Source organism: Patiria miniata, unplaced genomic scaffold (genome assembly GCF_015706575.1).
Source record: "Patiria miniata isolate m_02_andy unplaced genomic scaffold, ASM1570657v1 HiC_scaffold_7, whole genome shotgun sequence".
Lineage (NCBI taxonomy): Eukaryota > Metazoa > Echinodermata > Asteroidea > Valvatida > Asterinidae > Patiria > Patiria miniata.
The window spans coordinates 23332936-23353124 of NW_024037074.1; the positions used below are offsets into that span (position 1 = coordinate 23332936).

At 40.6% G+C, this 20189-nt stretch overlaps 2 protein-coding genes across 2 annotated transcripts; both read right to left on the minus strand.

The window, feature by feature from the left end:
• Positions 1 to 495: 495 nt before the first annotated feature.
• Positions 496 to 12923, minus strand: LOC119745040 (fibropellin-1-like). The gene is made up of 13 exons (XM_038221264.1): positions 12919 to 12923; positions 12220 to 12359; positions 11137 to 11247; positions 9845 to 10428; positions 9266 to 9453; positions 8310 to 8562; positions 5544 to 7754; positions 4998 to 5143; positions 4181 to 4347; positions 3494 to 3665; positions 2602 to 2764; positions 2083 to 2180; positions 496 to 1343 (listed from the first exon to the last, which is right to left on the minus strand). Exons 1-13 carry the CDS (start codon positions 12921 to 12923, stop codon positions 1076 to 1078), a joined length of 4506 nt encoding a protein of 1501 aa, XP_038077192.1. The 3' UTR covers positions 496 to 1075.
• Positions 12924 to 13193: 270 nt separating this feature from the next.
• Positions 13194 to 18929, minus strand: LOC119745041 (delta-like protein A). Its single transcript, XM_038221265.1, has 5 exons — positions 18885 to 18929; positions 17805 to 18013; positions 16436 to 16574; positions 15742 to 15890; positions 13194 to 13350 (listed from the first exon to the last, which is right to left on the minus strand). Exons 1-5 carry the CDS (start codon positions 18927 to 18929, stop codon positions 13194 to 13196), a joined length of 699 nt encoding a protein of 232 aa, XP_038077193.1.
• Positions 18930 to 20189: the final 1260 nt, after the last annotated feature.

Sequence of the window (20189 nt, forward strand, 5' to 3'; positions counted from 1 at the left end):
TAGAGCGTCCACTTAACGTTTTGGGGTTACTCCAAAAAGTGTGCAGAGGCCTGTTAAAATGACAATAGCGTGTCAGGATGTTAAAACAACTTTCGTTTGGAATATAAAAATGATTTACAAAGGAAACAGGTTTTGCTTTAGAAAGTTTTGTTTTTAAGACATGTTATTGGAGGTAAATAGACACGTAACCGCCTTACGAGTAACTACATGTACTACAACTGAATAAGCGAAATTAAAGTAACTTTAGTAAGATATACAATGTTATTGCATTCTTGTTGGCTACAGTCAAAAAGAGGCATTTGAATCATTTGACAATTAATAGCAGAAAGGCACAATAAACAAATATTATAAATATGATATACAATGATATATGAATATGAGATCTCTATGCTGGTGCTAAATATAATTGGGAATCTGCTTAAGATTGGTTTATTCCGAACGGGGGGGGGTACCTATATAAAGGCTTCAGAAAATAAGGTACCACTTCATAAAAAAAACTAAAGTCTGTAAATACAAACTGACTTTCTTAATTAAACGCCTATCAAGCCTTTTTTTGGAATTCCATTGAATTCAAAAGTGAACACTATCATAACAAAATGTAAGGCGTGTGACTTTCTACAATTAGCTGCAAAAAAAACAATCGGTACATTTTCTGGGATTCTATTTGTATTTATAAATTGTCTACTTATACCTTTCCATACAGGCCCATGCAGCACATTAACTTTTAGGTCGATAACTTTTAGGTGGATAGATTGGTTTAGGCAGATATTTTATTGTCATAGTTTCTTGTCATAAATGTAAAGAGAATACTAAGGTATTTTTCATCTGCAACTTAATTTTCACACTTCGACAAAAATTAAAACGAAACCAGCTCTCATAATGCATGAAATAAATCTGTTTTGATTGTTTAAGTCATTTTTGTTTTATGATAACCAATTACGTAGACCTATTCCAGCCTCAATCCCTTTTGTAAAATACCTGCAAATTTGCTCACAATTGTTTGGGTTTTTTCGGAATTACTGGTGGAAAATTGACAAAATTCTTTTCAAGTGCCAATTAAGAGAGTGCAAAACAATCAAGAAGGGCTTTGAGGCTTCACAGCGTTCAATTTTCCAAAGGTTTTTTGGGGTGGCGTTGAGCTCCCAGCATCGCCAGCTCCATTATCTTGGGTATCAACACAATCCATGTATCCTTCGATCTTCATCACATCGAAGACAGGGTTCACAATCTCCGTGTGGGATCGCTTCAGCGAGTTTTGCAGCACGTGGTAGTACGACATCGGCCCAGACTTCGGCCCTTTGCCCTTCGCTTCCTCTGCATCGAACTCGATGGATTCTTCGTGTCTGGAAGAAAAAAGATTTATTCCGATAGCGAAAGTTACTAAATGCATTATTTTATACAACAACTAGTTTCCAAGCCCACAAAATTATAATGTCCTCTTCCGACCTCTTTGAAATACAAGCTCGATCGGAAATGTCTCGGAAGCTACTGGCCAACGATTCGTGTTCATGCATGAGTCTAGTGATTGTGCCAAGAAATTTCTAGAAGTAGCGTTCTAGAAAAAAAAAATTTGACCCCAGTGACCCCATGATGGCCTTTGACCCCAGTTTGGTCATGTGACATGTTGGGGCTGAGCTACTGATAATTTTGACAAAGTTTGGTTGAAATCGGTCGAAAATTAGGAGCAATAGGCAATGTCAACGTTTCATAAGATTTTAAAAGACGTTTGTAAAAACAGTTGAAACGTCTTATGAAATCTTAACTACCAAACGGACTAACGAAATAACAAACGGAGAGACATGATGATTTGGTGAGCTGCTATCCCGCAGCTAAAACACTACATTTTGATTATAACAGATTTTTCCTCAAAAAAGGCGATGAGTCTTTTTGGTTTATCTTTGTTCTGGGAAGTTTGCTGCAAAAGAATAAAATGAACATATCTTAACGTTGTATACTACATTTTGAAAGCAATATTAAGTGATTATTCGATTGGTTAGAATTTGTTTATCCATTGTTTGTTATCCAATTACTCAATATTTAGTTTTCAATAAGTGAGCATATTTTGATAGGATTTCAACTTACTTGCCCATGTGCCATCTTACGCCAAAACCGATACCCAAGACAACGATAACAGCCACGCAGGTGCCAACAACAATGTACCAATTGGACTCAATCCAGCTCTGTGCAGATAAGAAGGACACCAACTGTAAGTCTAAAATACATTTGAAAACTGTTGCAATTTGCCAAAAAAAAGATAATTTACACAATCAAATCCAGCAGTTGTATTTAAGTCATCACATACCTCGTGTAAGTCACGCTGAAGTCTGATAGTGAGTCGCACGCTGCAAAATGAGCGAAGGTTTTCCTTTTCCATCCCCTGTTACTACATGTATAGTGACCTTACTCGATATAAATGACGTGATTTGATTTCCTGTTAGTTTACGTGCGATGAATTTGTGATCTAACTCTTGATTGAGACTTGACTTAAAGTATGCATTATTCAAACGTCTTTTAGTCATAAATTATATGACGACTTTTAATTGCTATGTTGCATTAGCTAAAAGGTATTTATGCATTACATCTGTACTTCATATTATTCACCTTCTCATCAGAGCTAGGTATGGCTTCACCGAAGTATGCTCCATACCCAAGCTCTTCCTTCAAGTCCTCACTGTCCATTTCCTGAACCTTTTCTTCGACCGTGGTCTTAAGCAGGTAGGCATCCCCTCGCATTGCAACGTAGGTGACTCGTGTCAGCGTCTCCCTGTGTGAATATGTTTTAATAATGCACAGTGGGCTTATTTGATATGCCATATAGATTTCATCTTTTAAAGGTAAAAATAACGTTTGCTTTTTCTGCATTTTTCTCGTTTGAAGGAATAAAATTGCTCAAAATCTTACGAAGGGTGCATAACACCTTGAATTTTCAGTTTAGTGGACACTATACATATGGATCAAAACATTGAGGAAACGTACACAATTGTTGGGGTCTCGTAACTTGATTCCATTGCTAACATACGTAAAGAAAAAACTGCCTGCAAACACATAAACCAGCTTCAATGATTGTTGTCTTTTTACATAATGTCATTTCAGGCGGTTATTTCATAGGACATTTGGAACCAGTCCTGTCTTCACTTTGAGCAAGGATTTCCCCATTAAATCGGTATGCATGTTCAAAGGTAATTGCAACTGTGCTATATACGTGCATTTAAGTTTTAAAAAAACATGTCACGCACAATTATTCAGGTGCCTTTCACAGCCGTGCAGTAATGGATAAAAAGACAATAGCTTATTGTACCCAAACGTTAATTTTACAGTAGAATTATACACAAGTAAAGTATTCTTTATATTGATATTTGTTTCCTGCCACTATTGTTAATTGAACAACATGATAATAACTCTCAATTACGCTGGTCTAAAATCAAATTGAAGGGCATGGGTCTCTATATGTAGAAAGGTAAACTATCAAAGAAAACACTTTGATCAATCGTACTTGGTATCAGCAGTGATGTAGTCTTCTAGCTTTACGATCTCCACAGCCACGTCATCAACGCTTCGTCTGAATGGTGATAGTATGGCCTGCAACAGTCGGGCCATGTTTGCGACAAACTTCACCCCGTCGATTTGACCAAAAATGAAGATGATGCAACCATACTGCTTCAACTCTGAAAAACATCAATGTCGGGGACATGTGGTGAAAAAAACTCAATATTGATTGGCAAAGAACAATAGGTAAGTTAGCCAGCAGAGATATTGCTGGCATTTTAATCTCCTTTCATCCACTTTGCTGCAAATTGGACCACATTGACATATCATCCCTTTCAATTAACTGTCTATATCTCTGGAGGAAAAACATTATTGTTTTGGAAAGTAATCATTCTTTAAGCCTTTAAGCATATATAAGTTATTATTAAACAAAATAGGAGTTAGCATTTATAAAAAAAAATTCTAAATGTATCAAGTTTTAATACACACTGTATAAGAAATGTTTTACTTAAGGAAAAAATACAACTTAACGGGAACAAAGACGAAAGAGTGACTTATCAGAAACCAGATTGATAGTCAATACTTTACATTTCACGTTTGTAAAATGTTAAAACACATTCTGTCTTTAATGTGACTTTTAAGTGTGATCAAACATCTGGACATAGAAAGTAGGAGTTATAAGTAAATGTCTCACCAACATCACAGTTGGTACCATAGTAGCCGTCGTAACAGGTGCAAGTATAGCCATAGTCGCTCTCTTTGTCGGCTTTGCATGAACCATGCTCACAAGGTGTTTTTGCGCACGGATTGTCCACGGGATTTTCACAGTTTTTGCCATCGTGGAAGGGGTCGCACTCGCAACTGTCGAGGTAAAAAAAAAGTACATCAATAACCGAAGAGCCAGCCGCTATATGAAATGTTATCTTTCCCAAATAAATTGTGTGTTTATTCTTGGTCTCCCGATCAGTGGATTAGCACCGTTTTTCTCCCTTAGCTTTTTAATGACAGAAAATCACGAAGAAAATTCTTGTGTCGGTTGGTGGATAGAAAACTTCGGTGAGTAAGGTAACGAACACACATGTATAGAGCCCATAACGAATTCCTCTTGTGGTAGCTGCAGGCGTCGAATCGAGCTCCAGCTAGGCGCAAAGAGAACTCACTAAACTGACTTAGTTAAGAAGTCTTAACTTCTTGTTCGGTTGTGAGTTACAAGGAAACCAAGCGTCCAGTTAAAACAGTTCAAAAAAACAACCAGATATCAAACAAAGATATAAAAAAATAACACGAATTGTAAGGATCGTATTATGCACCTTCCATGCATACATTACAGAGAGTGAGCGTGCGTTTTCGTTGGAACGAATCACGTGTGCAAAAGGGTCCAATGGGAATCTTTTAATGAAACGGTGGGGAAAGATTGGGTGTTCAATATAAACGGAGGCCATACGTGGTTTTGAATAGTTTCTAATCTGTTAGTAGTAAACTTCGCTATAAACTGTGGGTAAAATCTTTACCTGTATCCGTTCAGAGCTGGAATGCACGTTCCTTTGTTGCAGGGCGAGCTGAGGCAGTAGTCACTCTGAACACTGCAGTCATCTCCCTCGTACCCAGCATTACACTGACACAAACCATTCTCACAGACACCATTCACACATCCCGGCTGTCAACGAAATGCAAGTAATGGGTTAAGTACTTTGATTCAAAAGTATTTTTGTAATATTGTCTTAAAAAGCATTCACTACTACATCATGACGGGACATTTCTGAATAAAGATATACCTTACGTTTAAACAATAAACCTTTAAGAGTCTGAATTATTGTATGACAATGATAAAAAAAAACGCTGCAAACACTTACTGATCTGATTGACCTGAAATATGCAAATCAATGTCTCTTGCTTGTCTGATTCTGTTCTTTTGTCATTGTGCTTTCGAGAAAAATTTCGCAGGGATCGAGATATAAGGCCCTCTAACTTCTTTTATTCAAAACACTTTTCTCCACCATGCCAACCCCAAATAATCTATAAAAAAAAAACTTAATATAGAGAAACGCCTTGCTTACCGCGCATTCGCATCTGTACTGACCAGCTTCCTCTTCATCAACACACGTGCCGTTGACGCAAGGTGAGCTATCACAAGCGTCAATCAGATCAAGACACAGCTTTCCCTCGTATGCAGGTAAGCACTCACAGGCAAACCCGTTGACTTGGTCCACGCACGTACCGTGCACACAAGGCGTGCTGGCACACTCGTCGCTGTCAACCTGGCACAGCTCGCCCTCGTAGCCCGGCCAACACTCGCAGTCGAACCCACCAACCTTATCCACGCACGTGCCGTTCCAACACGGCGAACTCGAACATTCGTCAATGTTGCTTTGACACAGCGGGCCATCGAACCCCACATCGCACAGACACGAGAAGCCGATGTATTCATCTATGCAAGTGCCGTGCGCGCAGGGCGAGCTCTCGCATTCGTCCGTTTCCTCCTGACACCGAATGCCCTGATAACCAGCCGTGCAGTTGCAGAAGAATCCGTTCACCAGGTCAACGCACGTTCCGTTGACGCAGGGAGAGCTGACACACTCATCTATTTCCTGCTGACACAAATCACCTTCAAATCCGGGAGAACATTCGCAAGAGAAACCATTGATGAGATCCACGCAAGACCCGTGCATGCACGGCGCACTAGCGCATTCATCAATGTCAATCTCGCACTTTCGTCCCTCGAATCCGTCGGTGCAATTGCACGAGAAGTCGTACGGTCCCAAATCCACGCATGTCCCGTCCACACACGGTGAGCTGCCGCAGTTTTGAGCCACGGTGTCGCAAAGAGTGCCCGTGAATCCGGGCTCACAGATGCATGAGAAACCATCGATGAGGTCCGTACAGCTTCCGTGCGAGCAAGGTGAGCTGGCACACTCATTGATCTCCGTGTCGCACAAACGACCCTCGAAACCAGACGTGCAATTGCACCGAAATCTATCCACCAGATCCACACAAGTACCGTTCACACAGGGTGAGCTGGCGCATTCTTGGATGTCGCTTTGGCAGAGCGCGCCTTCATATCCCGCTGCGCAGACGCATGAGAAGCCATTAACGCCATCAACGCACGTGCCGTGCACACACGGTGTACTGGCACACTCGTTAATGTTATATTGGCACCTATCCCCCTCGAACCCAGGTGTGCAGTTGCAGTGAAAACCACCAATAGCATCGATGCACGATCCATTCAGACACGGGGAGCTATTACATTCATCAATATCGACCTGGCACTCGTTACCCTCGTACCCAGGATCACACATGCAGGAGTATCCGTTAACTTGGTCGAGACATGTACCATGTAAGCACGGAGTACTCGCACACTCGTCTATGTCACCATCACACCGATCTCCTTCGTAACCCTCTGTGCAATTGCAGGAGAACCCGTTCACCAAATCAACACAGGATCCGTTCACGCAAGGCGAGCTCCCACACTCATCAATATCATGTTGACAGGATATCCCTTCAAAACCTGGCATGCAGACACAGGCAAACCCGTCCACTTTGTCTTGGCAGGTGCCGTGCAGACACGGCGTGCTCAGACACTCATCTATGTCATGCTCGCAAAGACTTCCCTCATACCCAGCCGTACAGTTACACTGGAAGGAACCCACTTGGTCCACACAGGTACCGTTCATGCAAGGAGAGCTTTCACACTCGTTGATTTCATGTCCACACCTAGGTCCCTCGTAACCGGGAGAACAGGTACACAGGAACCCGTCAACTTGATCCACACATGTGCCATAGAAACACGGGGAACTTGAACACTCGTCTTTATCAATCTGGCACAGGATTCCATCAAAACCAGCTGTACAGTTACAAAAGAACCCATCGACTAGATCCACGCACGTACCATTGACACAAGGGGAACTTGCACATTCATGGATGTCATGCTGGCAGAATTCTCCCTCATAACCAGGTTGACATGAACAGTGAAAACCGCCTATCATATCCAGACAAGTGCCATGGGTGCACGGAGAGCTGGAACATTCGTTAATGTCGATCTGGCAGAGATCTCCTTCGAACCCAGTTGAGCAGTTACAGATGAAACCATCAACGTGATCGAGGCAGGTCCCGTTCAGGCAAGGAAAACTAGCACACTCGTCAATGTCCGTATCGCAAGTCAACCCTTCGTAACCAGGAGAGCATGTACACGAGAAACTGTCGATCAGATCAACGCACGTTCCGTGCACGCACGGTGAACCGGCACATTCATCAATTTCGTTTTGGCAAAGCTCTCCCCAATACCCCGATGAACAATTGCAGTGAAACGCATTAACCATATCGACACAAGTGCCGTTCATGCAGGGTGAACTGCCACATTCATCGATGTCAAACTGACAGAGGGGACCCTCGAAACCAGCGTAACACTTGCAAGAAAAGCTGTCGACGTGATCGACACAAGTGCCATGTATGCACGGGGTACTCGCACACTCATCAATATCGTTTTGACACCGAGACCCATCAAACCCAGACGTACAGTTGCAAAAGAACCCATTCACTTGATCAACACAGGTACCATTCAAACAGGGCGAACTTCCACATTCATCGATTTCATTTTCACAAGTCACCCCCTCGTAACCTGGCGAACACTGACAAGAAAATCCATTGATCAGGCCTTCGCACGTGCCGTGGGTACAGGGTGTGCTAGCACACTCGTTGATTTCTATCTCACAAAGTCGCCCCTCGTAGCCCGCTGTACAGTTGCAAGTGAAAGCATTGAGCTTATCAACACACGTACCATTGGAACATGGTGAACTCAGGCACTCATCGATGTCGTGTTGACAAACTTCCCCCTCATAACCAGGATCACAATCACACGAAAAGCCATTGATGTGATCGGAACAGGTCCCGTGCAAGCACGGGGTGCTGGCACATTCATCAATGTCATCTTGACACAAGGTTCCTTCATACCCAGCAGAACAATTGCATTTGAAGCCATTTAGCAAATCGACACAAGTGCCATTCAAACAAGGTGAGCTATCACATTCATTGGTCTCCACCTCACAGTCATTTCCCTCGTAGCCTTCCTGACACAAGCAGCTGTAGGAATTCCAATAAGTTCAATAAGGATTAAATGATAAAATGAAACTGGTCGCCAGTGAGTGCACTTTTCCGGTTCCTATCGTGATTCTTCGAAATATATAAATACTTTTGAGTGGACAACACTGACAAACAGACACGTTTGTTTATGATGTAAATCGAGGATTTTCTATTGTTCCTCTTCCCTTTTTATTTGCTTATAACTTTTTCGCAACTGCTCTCACTGGTTTTGTACACGTTTTCTAATCGAGGTCTTCCTCGATTCGGTTCCTGTCCTCAATTCATCGATGATGTTGCACGTGTGTGTCCTCGATTTACACCATAAACAAACCCCAGAGATATGCATGCACGCACTTCGTAATCATTGATAGTCCATGCATGGAACCTAATCACAAACATCAAAAGCAGAATGCACTATGGCATTAAATTCGATGTGCCGGCCTTTCCTTATCTTTTACTTTTCAGGACAAAGTTCTGTTAGTGACGAGAGAATCGCATTATTGAGAAAGATCATCGAAATTTGGTTAGTTTTATCCATAAGGGTTCAATTCTATCCCGATAATTTCCTTACGTGTAAATTTCGAAAAGTCATAAATTTAAGCCTTTTCAGGTCGTTTTCAAGTCCTGTGAAGAACATGTGTCTACTTTAACCACATCACTTTTTGGGATCTTTAAAAAAAAAAAATCATGAGTGGAAACCAACCTGTAATCGCCTATCAGATCGTGACAAGTCGCCCCGTACATGCATGGATCACTGGCACATTCGTCCGTCTCAACGTCGCACATGGCACCTTCGTAGCCCTTCTCACACAAACAGTGAAACCCGTCTAGTCGATCCACGCACGTGCCGTTATTTGTGCAGGTTTGGTTGATGCAGAAGTCGATGTCAGCCTAGAACAGTCAACAATATACATGTAGTTGTAAATAGTTATAATAGCTCAGAATCTATAGACCTAAGACCTAATGACGTAATGACTTTGTTTACATAATGCGTCAAGTTCCTATGGAAGCGAAGTCGGGACGCCAGACGAAGTAGAGACCGACTACCACATAGGAAAGCGCACATATAAACAAAGCGTGACGTCATTAGGTCTGAGGCCTATTTGATATAAAGTCTTGTTTCAGTGCACCAAAAAAAATAACATTAAGAAGGGTAACCTCTTCTGTTTTAAAACGTCTACCAACCGTTGGCTGTTGTAATCAGACCGTCCATATTTGACAACATAATCCCTGTTCTACTTTGAAAGTGTCCATTGTAAGTATAATTTCACTATGATTGTACCTCACAAAGATCGCCGAAGAAACCAATCCCACAGCTGCACTCAAAGTAGCCCAGGCGATCTACACAAGTAGCATTGTGTTTGCAGGGGCTGCTGGCGCAATCATTGGTCTCCACCTGGCACAGGTTTCCTTCCATCCCGGCCGGACAGAGACAATGGAATCCGTCCACCTGGTCGACGCAGGTGGCAGTATTCCAACAGGGACTCGGCGCGCAGTCGTCGATGTCGGTCTGGCATAGATCCCCCGCGAAGCCAGGGGCACAGGTGCAGTTAAACCTACCCAGACCCTGTGTGCAGGTGGCGTTGTTGCGGCAGGGGCTGCTGGCACACTCGTCAATGTCCACCTGGCAAAGGGCGCCTACGTAACCCAGCGGGCAGGTGCAGGTGAAGTTGCCAATCAGGTCAGTGCAGGTGGCTCCATTGAAGCAAGGCTGGTCGGCGCATTCGTCCATCTCACAGAGCTCGTCCAAGTAGACGTGACCAGGAACGCAGGTGCAGTTGAAATATCCCAGGTCATCAATGCATGTGCCACCGTTCTTACACGGATTGGACTCGCAATCATCGATGTCGACATCGCAAAGACGATCTGTCATTTAAAAAGAAAAAAAAACATAGATTTCTTTAAATGGACATTTGCACATCATACCATGTTTTAAGTTTTAAAGAAGGTGTGTTTTATGCTCTCTAAAGTGTATTCATTAAGGCAGTTCTGATAACTCTATTCAGGTCAGTCAGCTAAAAATACAAACGAATGTCATTAAATGTGACATATGGGTCAATTCTAATGACAGGATAAATACATACTTTCCTATTTTTTATCAAAAAAAACGGGGAAAAAACACTTACACCGTAATATACATATTTTTTAGTTTATCCTAATATAACTAACAGACTTTCATACTACAGTGGAAAATAAACCTTGACATGGCACGTTGAATAATGTTGGCACACGAAGGTGTTTAAACTCTGAGCACCATTTCACAGTCTATAATCATTTTTTTTTAATTAATAAGTAAAGATAATAAGTAAGTTTTGTTTCATGTAACTTGTTGTTATAAGAAATAAGAAATTCTCTGAGCTATATTTCGCGAATAATGTTTGCTTCCATTTGCACACAGTGTCTTTTACTAATTATTTAGTGTAAGTTGTACTTTATGACTTGTATTGCCATAATTACACGGTGATTTTCCTCCTGAATATTAGTTGAAGTCTAACAAGTCTAATTAGATATTAATCCGACAATTATGTTAACCCTTGAATAAACACACAACTTTTGTGACTGTTTAAAACTTACCGGACCAGCCAAAATCGCAATTACAATGGAAACCCCCATCCTCATTGACACACGTGCCGTGGATGCAGGGAAAATTCAGGCATTCGTTGATGTCCTGCTGACAAGTATCCCCTGTAAATAAATAAGCCATAGTCAGTAAAATATTATTATGGCATATAATGCTGATAAATGCTGACCGCGGCCAAAGCTCAATTTTAACCCACTTTTTACACAAAGTTGAACAGGTTGATTTTCACGGGATCAAGTGGTCACTTGTAATCGTAAAACTATAAAGTATCCCAATAAAATCATATCTTGCCATGGTAAATGCAAGGTTGTAAACAAGGTCAATGCATTGGTCACACTTCAATTTTAATCTCACAGATGGAAATAAATTCAATGTTAGATGTAAATGAGAATTATGCATTTTAATCTGAATCCTGTCTCAATTCATCTTTAACCATTTCAGAAATACGGGAGTTATCAACAGTTTTGAAAGTACCCTGCAAAATTAACAGTTTGTGTATAAATAATTATTCTGGTTGAAATGCTTCAGTAAAATCTTGATTCGACAAAATTCACAACAAAAAGTAAGGGAGATATTCCCAAACAAAACCAACTACCCTCATCACAGGGTCGAATTTGCTGGGGAGTTGGGTCCTCATTTCCCAAAGAAGACCAGTTCGGTAACAAGGGCGGATCCAGAACACATTTTTTTTGGGGGGGGGGATTTGGGTCCCCCAACAGCGTGGGGTTCGGGGCCCGCTCAATTAGGGCCCAGAACAAATTTTGGATTCTAGATGCTCTGTGGTGCAATCTGAGGCAAATTCTGACCACTTAAACCAACTTTAACTTTGCGGAAAAGATTGTGGTGTACGCAGTGCCTGCCTTTATTGCGACGCCACTTTGAAAAAAAATGGGTTGGTTTGGGGGCTTTTTTTGGGGGGGGCACGGACCCCGTTGGACCCCCCCCCCCCCTTGGATCCGCCCTTGTTTGGTCACAGTGTCCAAAAACACAAAGATTTCTTTGCCATATGCTGAACACAAGGAAGCCCAGCTCTCGAGCGCAGGCCAATGCCCCCACTTCCGCACTTAGGTCCTTACCATCCCAACCATTAGCACAAACACACGAGAACCTGTTTTGCTCGTTGTTGCAGGTGGCTCCGTTCAGGCAAGGGCCGGAACCACACTCGTCATAATCAACGTCGCAGTTAGTACCTGGGAAGGTAAAAGTTGAACTTAGGCTTTTAATTGAACGCGGTCCGGTGTAAGATATGAGTAAGGAAGCGGTCGTGGGTTCGAGTCCCGCCCAGCATATCACCTCTCAGTTTTCGGCAATTACAGCTTGCTCCACGCCAGTGTTACTTACTCAGATTTGAATTATAGGAATTCAAAAAATCTACTATCCCATCACTGGCCAGAATTTAAAAATAATATGTTAAATATCAGTCTAGCCTCTGTGATCAACTCTCTTTTTTAATGATGATTTTAAAATAATGTTACACTACAGTTTTAATCAGTAATGTCTTGTCTGTGCATGTTTTTAGTAGTAATGATATTGATTAATTTATCCCCTCATGATTTGTACCTTTTAATTTACAATTTAAAGATGTATTGATTTTATGTTTAGTACTTTTTAACAAAAATACCCGTTGTGAATTTGAATGTTTTCAGCCTGTGGGCTGCTTTTAATTCAAATAAATAAATCATAAAAATAATGAAAATAAATTGACAGAAAAAGTTTTTATTTAAAATAATGGCTTGACAGAATAATGCTTTGTAAATAATATGGAACTTGCTCACAGCATTGATGTTTATATATTTGAATTCAAAGTCAAAAGTAACATAAGTGTATCTATCTTCATTCGTCATTTCACTAGGTTAATAGTAATTTTTTTATTCATTCTTTACCTAAGAACTCAACAGTTTCACAAGTTTATTCAAAAAATAAACTGAACTCATGCATAATATTGAAAGCTCTAATATTGACTTGGCCTACGGGTTTCAAACACGCTTTAAACAACAGCAAGATTTCAAGAGCCATTTCAGACTGGTCTTTGGTATCAAACTTGTTATTCCTATAATATACCTTCCCAGCCATCGTAGCACATCTTAGCTCCTGTGGTCGGGTTGCATGTGTAATGTCCATTCTGGTTATCCGTAGGGACGCAGTACACGCTGCAGTCTGACGTGTAAGAGTCTGCGTTGCAGTACACCCTCACTTGAAATGTGAAACTATAGAGTGAAGTAGAAAACGTACTAGTTTTTTTCTGTATCCCCAAACAAGTTGTTTAAGGCATATAATTTGCTTTTCATACATGTTGTTTCCATTACACCACCACTCAAATTCAAAAGGAGAATGGAATGTTCAAACCTATTCTGTTAAAGTTTCAGCGCAGTGCATATTACTGGTTTTGCAAAACGGTTAACACCATACACGCAGTTTGAGCACGAAACACGATTTCATTTATAGCATTCTTTTATCCAAAATTCAGTCAATTGACTAGTCGTTGGATATCATCACATTTCTTGATTTCTTCTAAATGACAGCAAGGAATAATTCCAAGGAATAATAGCACAGGATTTTATTCAAATCATTCAGTCAACTTTAGCGTGGCCTCTGGGTGTGGTAAGGCATGTTTTCACAACTGGTCGAAGTTCAGTTTACTTTTCCTTTCTTAAAGATAAAGGAATCTGTACGATTAGAAAGACGGTTTATGATCCGGTACATAAAAATGCTTGGTACATAAGAATGCATAAATATAATGAGGTAGGGGAAACTTGCTTGAATGTCTCTCAATCAGCGCGACATGTCAGCGCCGGCCGAAAGACGCGCGACGCGAATTGATGAGACAGAATAAGGACGAGCTTGGTAAGGTTAATTGCTCGTAGTGACTCTGAATAGTCAACTGCTCGGTACAAAAGAACGCTTGTAGAAAAGAGTTGCGTAACAGCATTCACGTGTATAGCGCGATACTGATGCATCTTTCGTGCAGCTATGAAACACAAAGTAACTCTCCCACTGCGGAAATAAAGATTATGTTTTAAACGCAAAGAGAAAAGCACTTACTGAAACAGCCTACTTGTTAAGCTGTCTGACAGCGGACCCAGGGTTAGGGGTTCGAACCCGCTTGGTGTCATTTTTTCGTTTTCGATGCCCACGGTTCTGTCATTTAAGAGTATTAATTTCCCGTCCTCATTTACCAACAGCAGTTAGCTCGGTCGGTCGGTAAGCTGACTCACAAGTTGGGACTGTCTGCGAAGTCTAGGTTGGCATCTGCGTATAGGTACGGGGTTCTTTTGCTGACTCGGCAGCAAGGCTTAGGGTGCCACCTCGTTTCCTCCCTTTATGGTGCCTGACTTTCGAGTTACATGGATGGACAGGGAAGGAGGTGTGGTGGGCCGGGTACCGAGACCCAGAAGAGTTCTATATTGGAAGTCGGTAAGGGGCTCATTAAGTTAGGGTCATAAGTCCGACTCCTGAAGACTTGGCCATCGCCACATAACTTTTTGTTTTATTTTCTTTCTTTTCTATCCGAGGACAATTGCAAGAAAGATTAATTTTTTATATTGAGAGCCTGTACTCTAATCGTTCGAAATTAATTTTTAAAATTGCTCGAAAATACAAAATTCAATCCAGCTACAATTTGTTGTATTTCATTGTCGCAAAACTGTATGTACATGCTCAGTACCTTTGCGCATACCTTGTTCAGGCCTGTTCCCTGATCCCAGACAGCAAGGGGGTCTTTAAATCCTATGGTGGAATTTTTATATGCGAGCGTGGGGTCCGGGGATGCTTAAGAGCCCTGGGAAATTTTTGGATTACAGATGCTCTGTGGCGCAAATATCAAAATTGTAGCTTGACTCTCTATCGAAATATGCCCTCATTTTTTTGAGTCGTCATTAATAAGAATCAGCTCAATTCGTAACTGTACGAGCGAGCATGTGCTTGTGTTTTGCACAGCTGTAGCTGTCAACCCCCGTATAATTATGAAGCAACTTTGCGCGGCAGCTTGTGCCGACATGACACAATGTACAATCTTTTACCGTGGGTTTCAGGACCTGATTTTTAGCTTCGCCGAGTTTTAAGCAGCGGTGTTTATTATTTACATTCTTCACTTATTGAAGAATTATTCCCTCTTCCTTTCCCCTTCCTTCTCCATTCTTCTGATCACTAGTGCCTAGGGCCTACGAAACACTCAATCCGGGCCTGTTCGTCTGACGTGTTCCAGACAATTTTCATGTTCTAGATAATCTGTTCATTTCCCATGGAATATTGATCACCGGTGACTCTTTAAGGCATTAGTTCGAAGAGGGGGGTAAATCAATCGAAAGTCGGAGAAGGTGAGCAACGACAAATTCTCCACAAGGTGCTAAAGAAAGCTGTGTTGTCAATACCAAATCGAGAATGGCGGCAGAATATTTTCATTTCAGAAAAAAAAAATAACACTATGGGAACGCAGTTTAAAGTAAAATTCTGATTTTTTTTATTAAAAACTCTTCATCACTGGGACACCCCACTGAGATGCGAAAAAAATAAGTCGGCCAACGCTATGACTGATGGGCCGAGCATCGTCCTGAAAACTGTACTCGGAAATATGTTTTGTAAAAACTGATGATACGTACTCTGAATGCGTCCCCATGGTGTACTGTACCCACTGAGCACTCGACTGGGAAGCGAAGGAGCTAAGGACGATATTCTTGAAAGCCTCCTCGATTGTGTCGTCATCATTGTCATCGGAATCCATAACTCTGAGTTTGACTCGCATTTGCCCCTGAATCAATGTTTTATAAAAAAAAAAAAACATGAATACAAACTGTTTTATTTACTTGAAAACGTTAGAAGTCACGGGTAGGGACTACAACAACTCTAATCACATTATGCATGATACAGGTTCAGCCGCGACCAGTGTAATGACACTAGTAAAATGGGACTAAAATTAAATCATGGGTTGAAAAAGTTTGACTCAAAGTTTCTAATTTTTTTCTCAAATTGCTTTAGAATGCACTGAGGAGCAAGCATTATAGATTTCAAAATTTTTCGGGAGGGCATGCCATCGAACCATCAGGACAGGTTTGGTCATTAAAATTAAGTGAAAATGGTGTGATGCAAAGAGAAAAAAATATTGTCTAATGGGTGCTGTCTTCAGCAGTGCCAAACGGTCTTTTTCAAAAAAATCTTAACAAATTTGAACCACCGTGCAACGAATACATGTACATAGGACACTTCTGCTTACACATTTTTACGTTTTTAATCCAACCTTTTTTGGGGGAGGGTTTCAGTGTCGAGAGTGAAATTGGAATATTAAGTAGATCTTACCTGCCAACTCGCGACATTTGTTGCCTGTGGATTCGGAATGTTGCTCGGTATCGGGGATGGAAAGTCAAATTCATCGTTGTCGACGAATACAACATCGGTTGTCGTTGACCTAATCCCGCATTCGTCGAAATTGTTGGATCTGCGTTAAACAATGTCACACTTGTTTGCAATAATTGCATGTTGTGGTTAAGTGAGCAGACTTTCGTAGGGAAAGAAGCCAGCATATTGTATTTATTTGTTTACAACTTGTGGTCACGTGACGCCAACTTCCTGCAGAATGTTCTCCTGTGCACTGCATGATTGTGCACCTCTTAAAATGTGACTGGTATGACGTGTGTATCTAGAAACTTCAATAAATAGCACTCTAAGAATCACATAAAACAAATTATGACAACAGTCGAATTTAAACAGGGGAATCAAGGGTGGTTGGGCAATTGCAGAAGGAAAAAAGCTTCAGCAATAGAAACATTCCGACATGTTCACTGTTAAGGGCAGACAAAGGCAAACACGTGCTGAACTGTTTATTTTGTATAGGCCTATTAACGATATTTCTTAAACATCTGACATCGTATATCCTTCTGCGTATTTGCCGATGCCACAAGTATGGCGTCCAGCCATGACAATGTGAATACGGCTATTCGTATTTTTAATGTTGAACTTGAAAAAGAAAGTACTTGGCTTTTAGCAAACAAATTGTGTATTAATCTGCTGAAATCTAACTTAATGATATTTTTTTTTCAAGACAACAGCAACGCACCCAATCTGTTCCACTTTTAAATGATGTATATTTAAATCGTGTCACGACTACCAAATTCCTAGGTGTGACAATAGATGAAAAACTGACGTGGAAGACACACTTTAATGACATCTCAAGCAAGACAGTACAGTGAATCGTTGATGCAATTCTTTATCCCAGCAACATTTTAGTTATTTTTCCCTCTCGTAAACAACTCATTATATAACGTGTTGTTACACTACATTTCATTAAAACAAATTCTGAAAAGAATGGATTTCGCTTACATTTCGTTTAAACATCAATTACCCATCCTCAGTTTAGGCTGAACAAGTTCGTAAGTTTTGATATTTTGCACGATAACTACAAGCCTTGTTACAAAACTCACAAATGGCCTACAAGATATCCTTTGTTAAGCTGAAAAAAATGGCATGCTCATGCACCGTCGTAATTGTAAAATGTGTTGCCTATAGCTATAAGATGTGGTATAACGTCACCAATAAACAACTAAGAGGTTTTTCTTGAGATGTCAGCCTGATTTGAGATTAAGAGTCACTCACTGTGTTCCCATCAGTTTTTTTCAGCACGTGTTTTTATACTTTTTATTAAAAAAAATCTTAGAAAATGTACACTAACCCAGGAACGTCATCGTCCAGACAGACGATGAAGTAATTATCACAAGATCCACAGCTCCATCCCGGATCGCAACAACCCCCGTCTAGTTCCGAGTGGTCTGGGTTACTCCATCTGAGGAACTGGAACTCCACAGTAGCACTGGATCTCACAAGTACGAACGCCTGAATGAAAAGCACCAGTAAATCGGATTTTACACATTTGAAAAATTCCTGGACAGATTTTACCCGGACTCCGGGCTTTTTGGCCCGACTTTTTTTCCGGGTCAAAAGACACCTTTCCGATTCAAAATGACACTTCTCTTGGTCATTTCGACCCGGAAAAGTGTCTGTTGACCCGAAAAGTATCAGGTCAAGTGTGTCCTGCTTTCCGGGTAAAATTAGACCCGGGAGTTAGAAAGTAGGAAAGGACTGATGGAAAATACCGGTACTTTGTTAAAATCCGTCTAAGAGTTGGTATTGAGTTTATAGAAATTGGTAATATTTATGCGATTTCAATTTTTTGTGGGGTAACCATTTTTTTCCAACACCAGAGGACCTATCTCTAGCCCTGGATGGCGAAGCTTTACTAATCTGGGCTTGAATCCTTCAAAATTTAAACTTTAGAACTACAAAATCCCGCAGACTTATTTGCATGTTTTCCATTGTTTCCCCGGAGTATAAACTACTGAAACTTGAAGTATTTTACTTTAAAGCCAGGTAGGATCATTTACGGAAAAGTATACCTACCGATTTAATGACAGAAACCTTGCTCAAAGTTAAGTAAGCAAATGCCCTGAGAAATTATTCCACCGAAAATTATATCCTTTGAAAGAAAAAGGTGATTTCAAAATAGGCCGGCCTCAGGTACAATGTTTCACTTGCATGTTTTACCTACCAGTTAATTAAGAAAAACCTTGTTCAGTGTTAAGGTAGGGCTGTGAAGGTTTGAAGCCAGAAAAGATGTCAATCGAAACAAAACAATCTCGAAGGTGATCTGATGTGTACCTTTAATCATCGCTGTGCACAGTTCAATCAAGTGACCGGTGTCTGTTATTACACCTTATTACAATTAACAGAGCTGTGCATATCTTGAAATACTTACTTGAAAGGAGATCCAAAGAACGAGAAGGAAAGAAATGGATGCCATGGTTCCATGCAGATATCCTTTTTCCTTTCCTTGAGAAATCCAACTAAATGCGGCTGAACCATATACCTGAACTGCTTCTTCAAATGATTGCAAAACACTCTTCTAAAAATCCATATATAGTTCATATTTACAAACTTACACATATTTACACAACCGTGTTGACACTGAAGATTGAAAGACGTTCTCCATTTTTCATACAAAGCAAGAGGCTCATAAAAAAAAGATACTCAACTATGAACAATGCAATGGTTTATGAAATTACAATCTTTCATATCAATAAATTTACAAGATGACGTTTTTATGTACCGTGGCGTTTTAAAAATGGTTTAGCAACTGTTGCGCAAAATTATACACAAATCAATTGTAGTCTTGGTACAAACAAGACCTGGCGCTTAGGCTGACGCATTTTATAAGTTCTATCTGTTACCGCGATGTAAACTTGACCTGGCCTGGCTAATATACAGCCAAAAAGACACTCTTGGTTTCTGATGCTTCGGAAACGTATTGTGCGAGCCAGGAGCGGCGGAACGCTTTTCAAACTGGAGAGGGGGTCACATTGTAAGGAATACAGTACCCAAAACTATGTGGACAAAATTTACTAACAACATTGATATACACTTTTGAAAACGTTTGCGTAGAAAAATTAAAACATCTTAATTCCCTATAATACTCAAAAACTTACAGTGTAGGGCCCTATTCCTGAAATAATCTTATCCGTGTTGTTCTCAAATAAGGTAATTGTTCACTTGAGAAAGCCCTGGCAGTATACCTCTTGGGGTTCAACCTTGATTTGACTAGTTAGGCCTTAGTCTGGTTCCCAGACAAAAATATTCGGACCATTCCTGAAGAATCTTAGGTCAGGTAGCCGTCAGTAATACATTGTATTACATATCACGTCACGTGACTAAGCTGGAGGAATTCCTCATTTTTCCGAAAATGTCCGAAGTTTGCTGAATTCATTTCGTCGACAATCGGATAGCACCCGAGTATTTCCTAGTATAATATAGGTTTTATTAACTGCTAAATGCTTATTAACACTTCAAAAAAAGTTGATAATTAATATTCATTGCTTTTATTTAGAAAACTTGAAATTCAACGACAAGTTTGTATTCGGATCGTATATACGAGGGGCGAACTATTTGCTGTGTCATACTATTTTGAATTTGACGACAGTTACCGGCATTTTCCAAAACTCGGCGTGGTCTGCATTCGGCTCCGCATGCTAACAGTGTTATATGGGTGCCTAACTTTGAAGATTCC

Bases quoted from the DNA above. Each gene is read 5' to 3' on its own strand.
- LOC119745040 (XM_038221264.1), bottom strand. The intron at 10,429-11,136 runs GTAAGTTTTAAA...TTTAAATGACAG, and splicing joins TTGCGATTTTGGCTGGTCCG to ATCGTCTTTGCGATGTCGAC. The intron at 9,454-9,844 runs GTACAATCATAG...TGACTGTTCTAG, and splicing joins TCTTCGGCGATCTTTGTGAG to GCTGACATCGACTTCTGCAT.
- LOC119745041 (XM_038221265.1), bottom strand. From the start codon at position 18,929: ATGGCATCCATTTCTTTCCTTCTCGTTCTTTGGATCTCCTTTCAA. The intron at 15,891-16,435 runs GTAAGATCTACT...ACATTGATTCAG, and splicing joins CAAATGTCGCGAGTTGGCAG to GGGCAAATGCGAGTCAAACT. The intron at 13,351-15,741 runs GTACGTATCATC...TTCACTCTATAG, and splicing joins ACCATGGGGACGCATTCAGA to TTTCACATTTCAAGTGAGGG.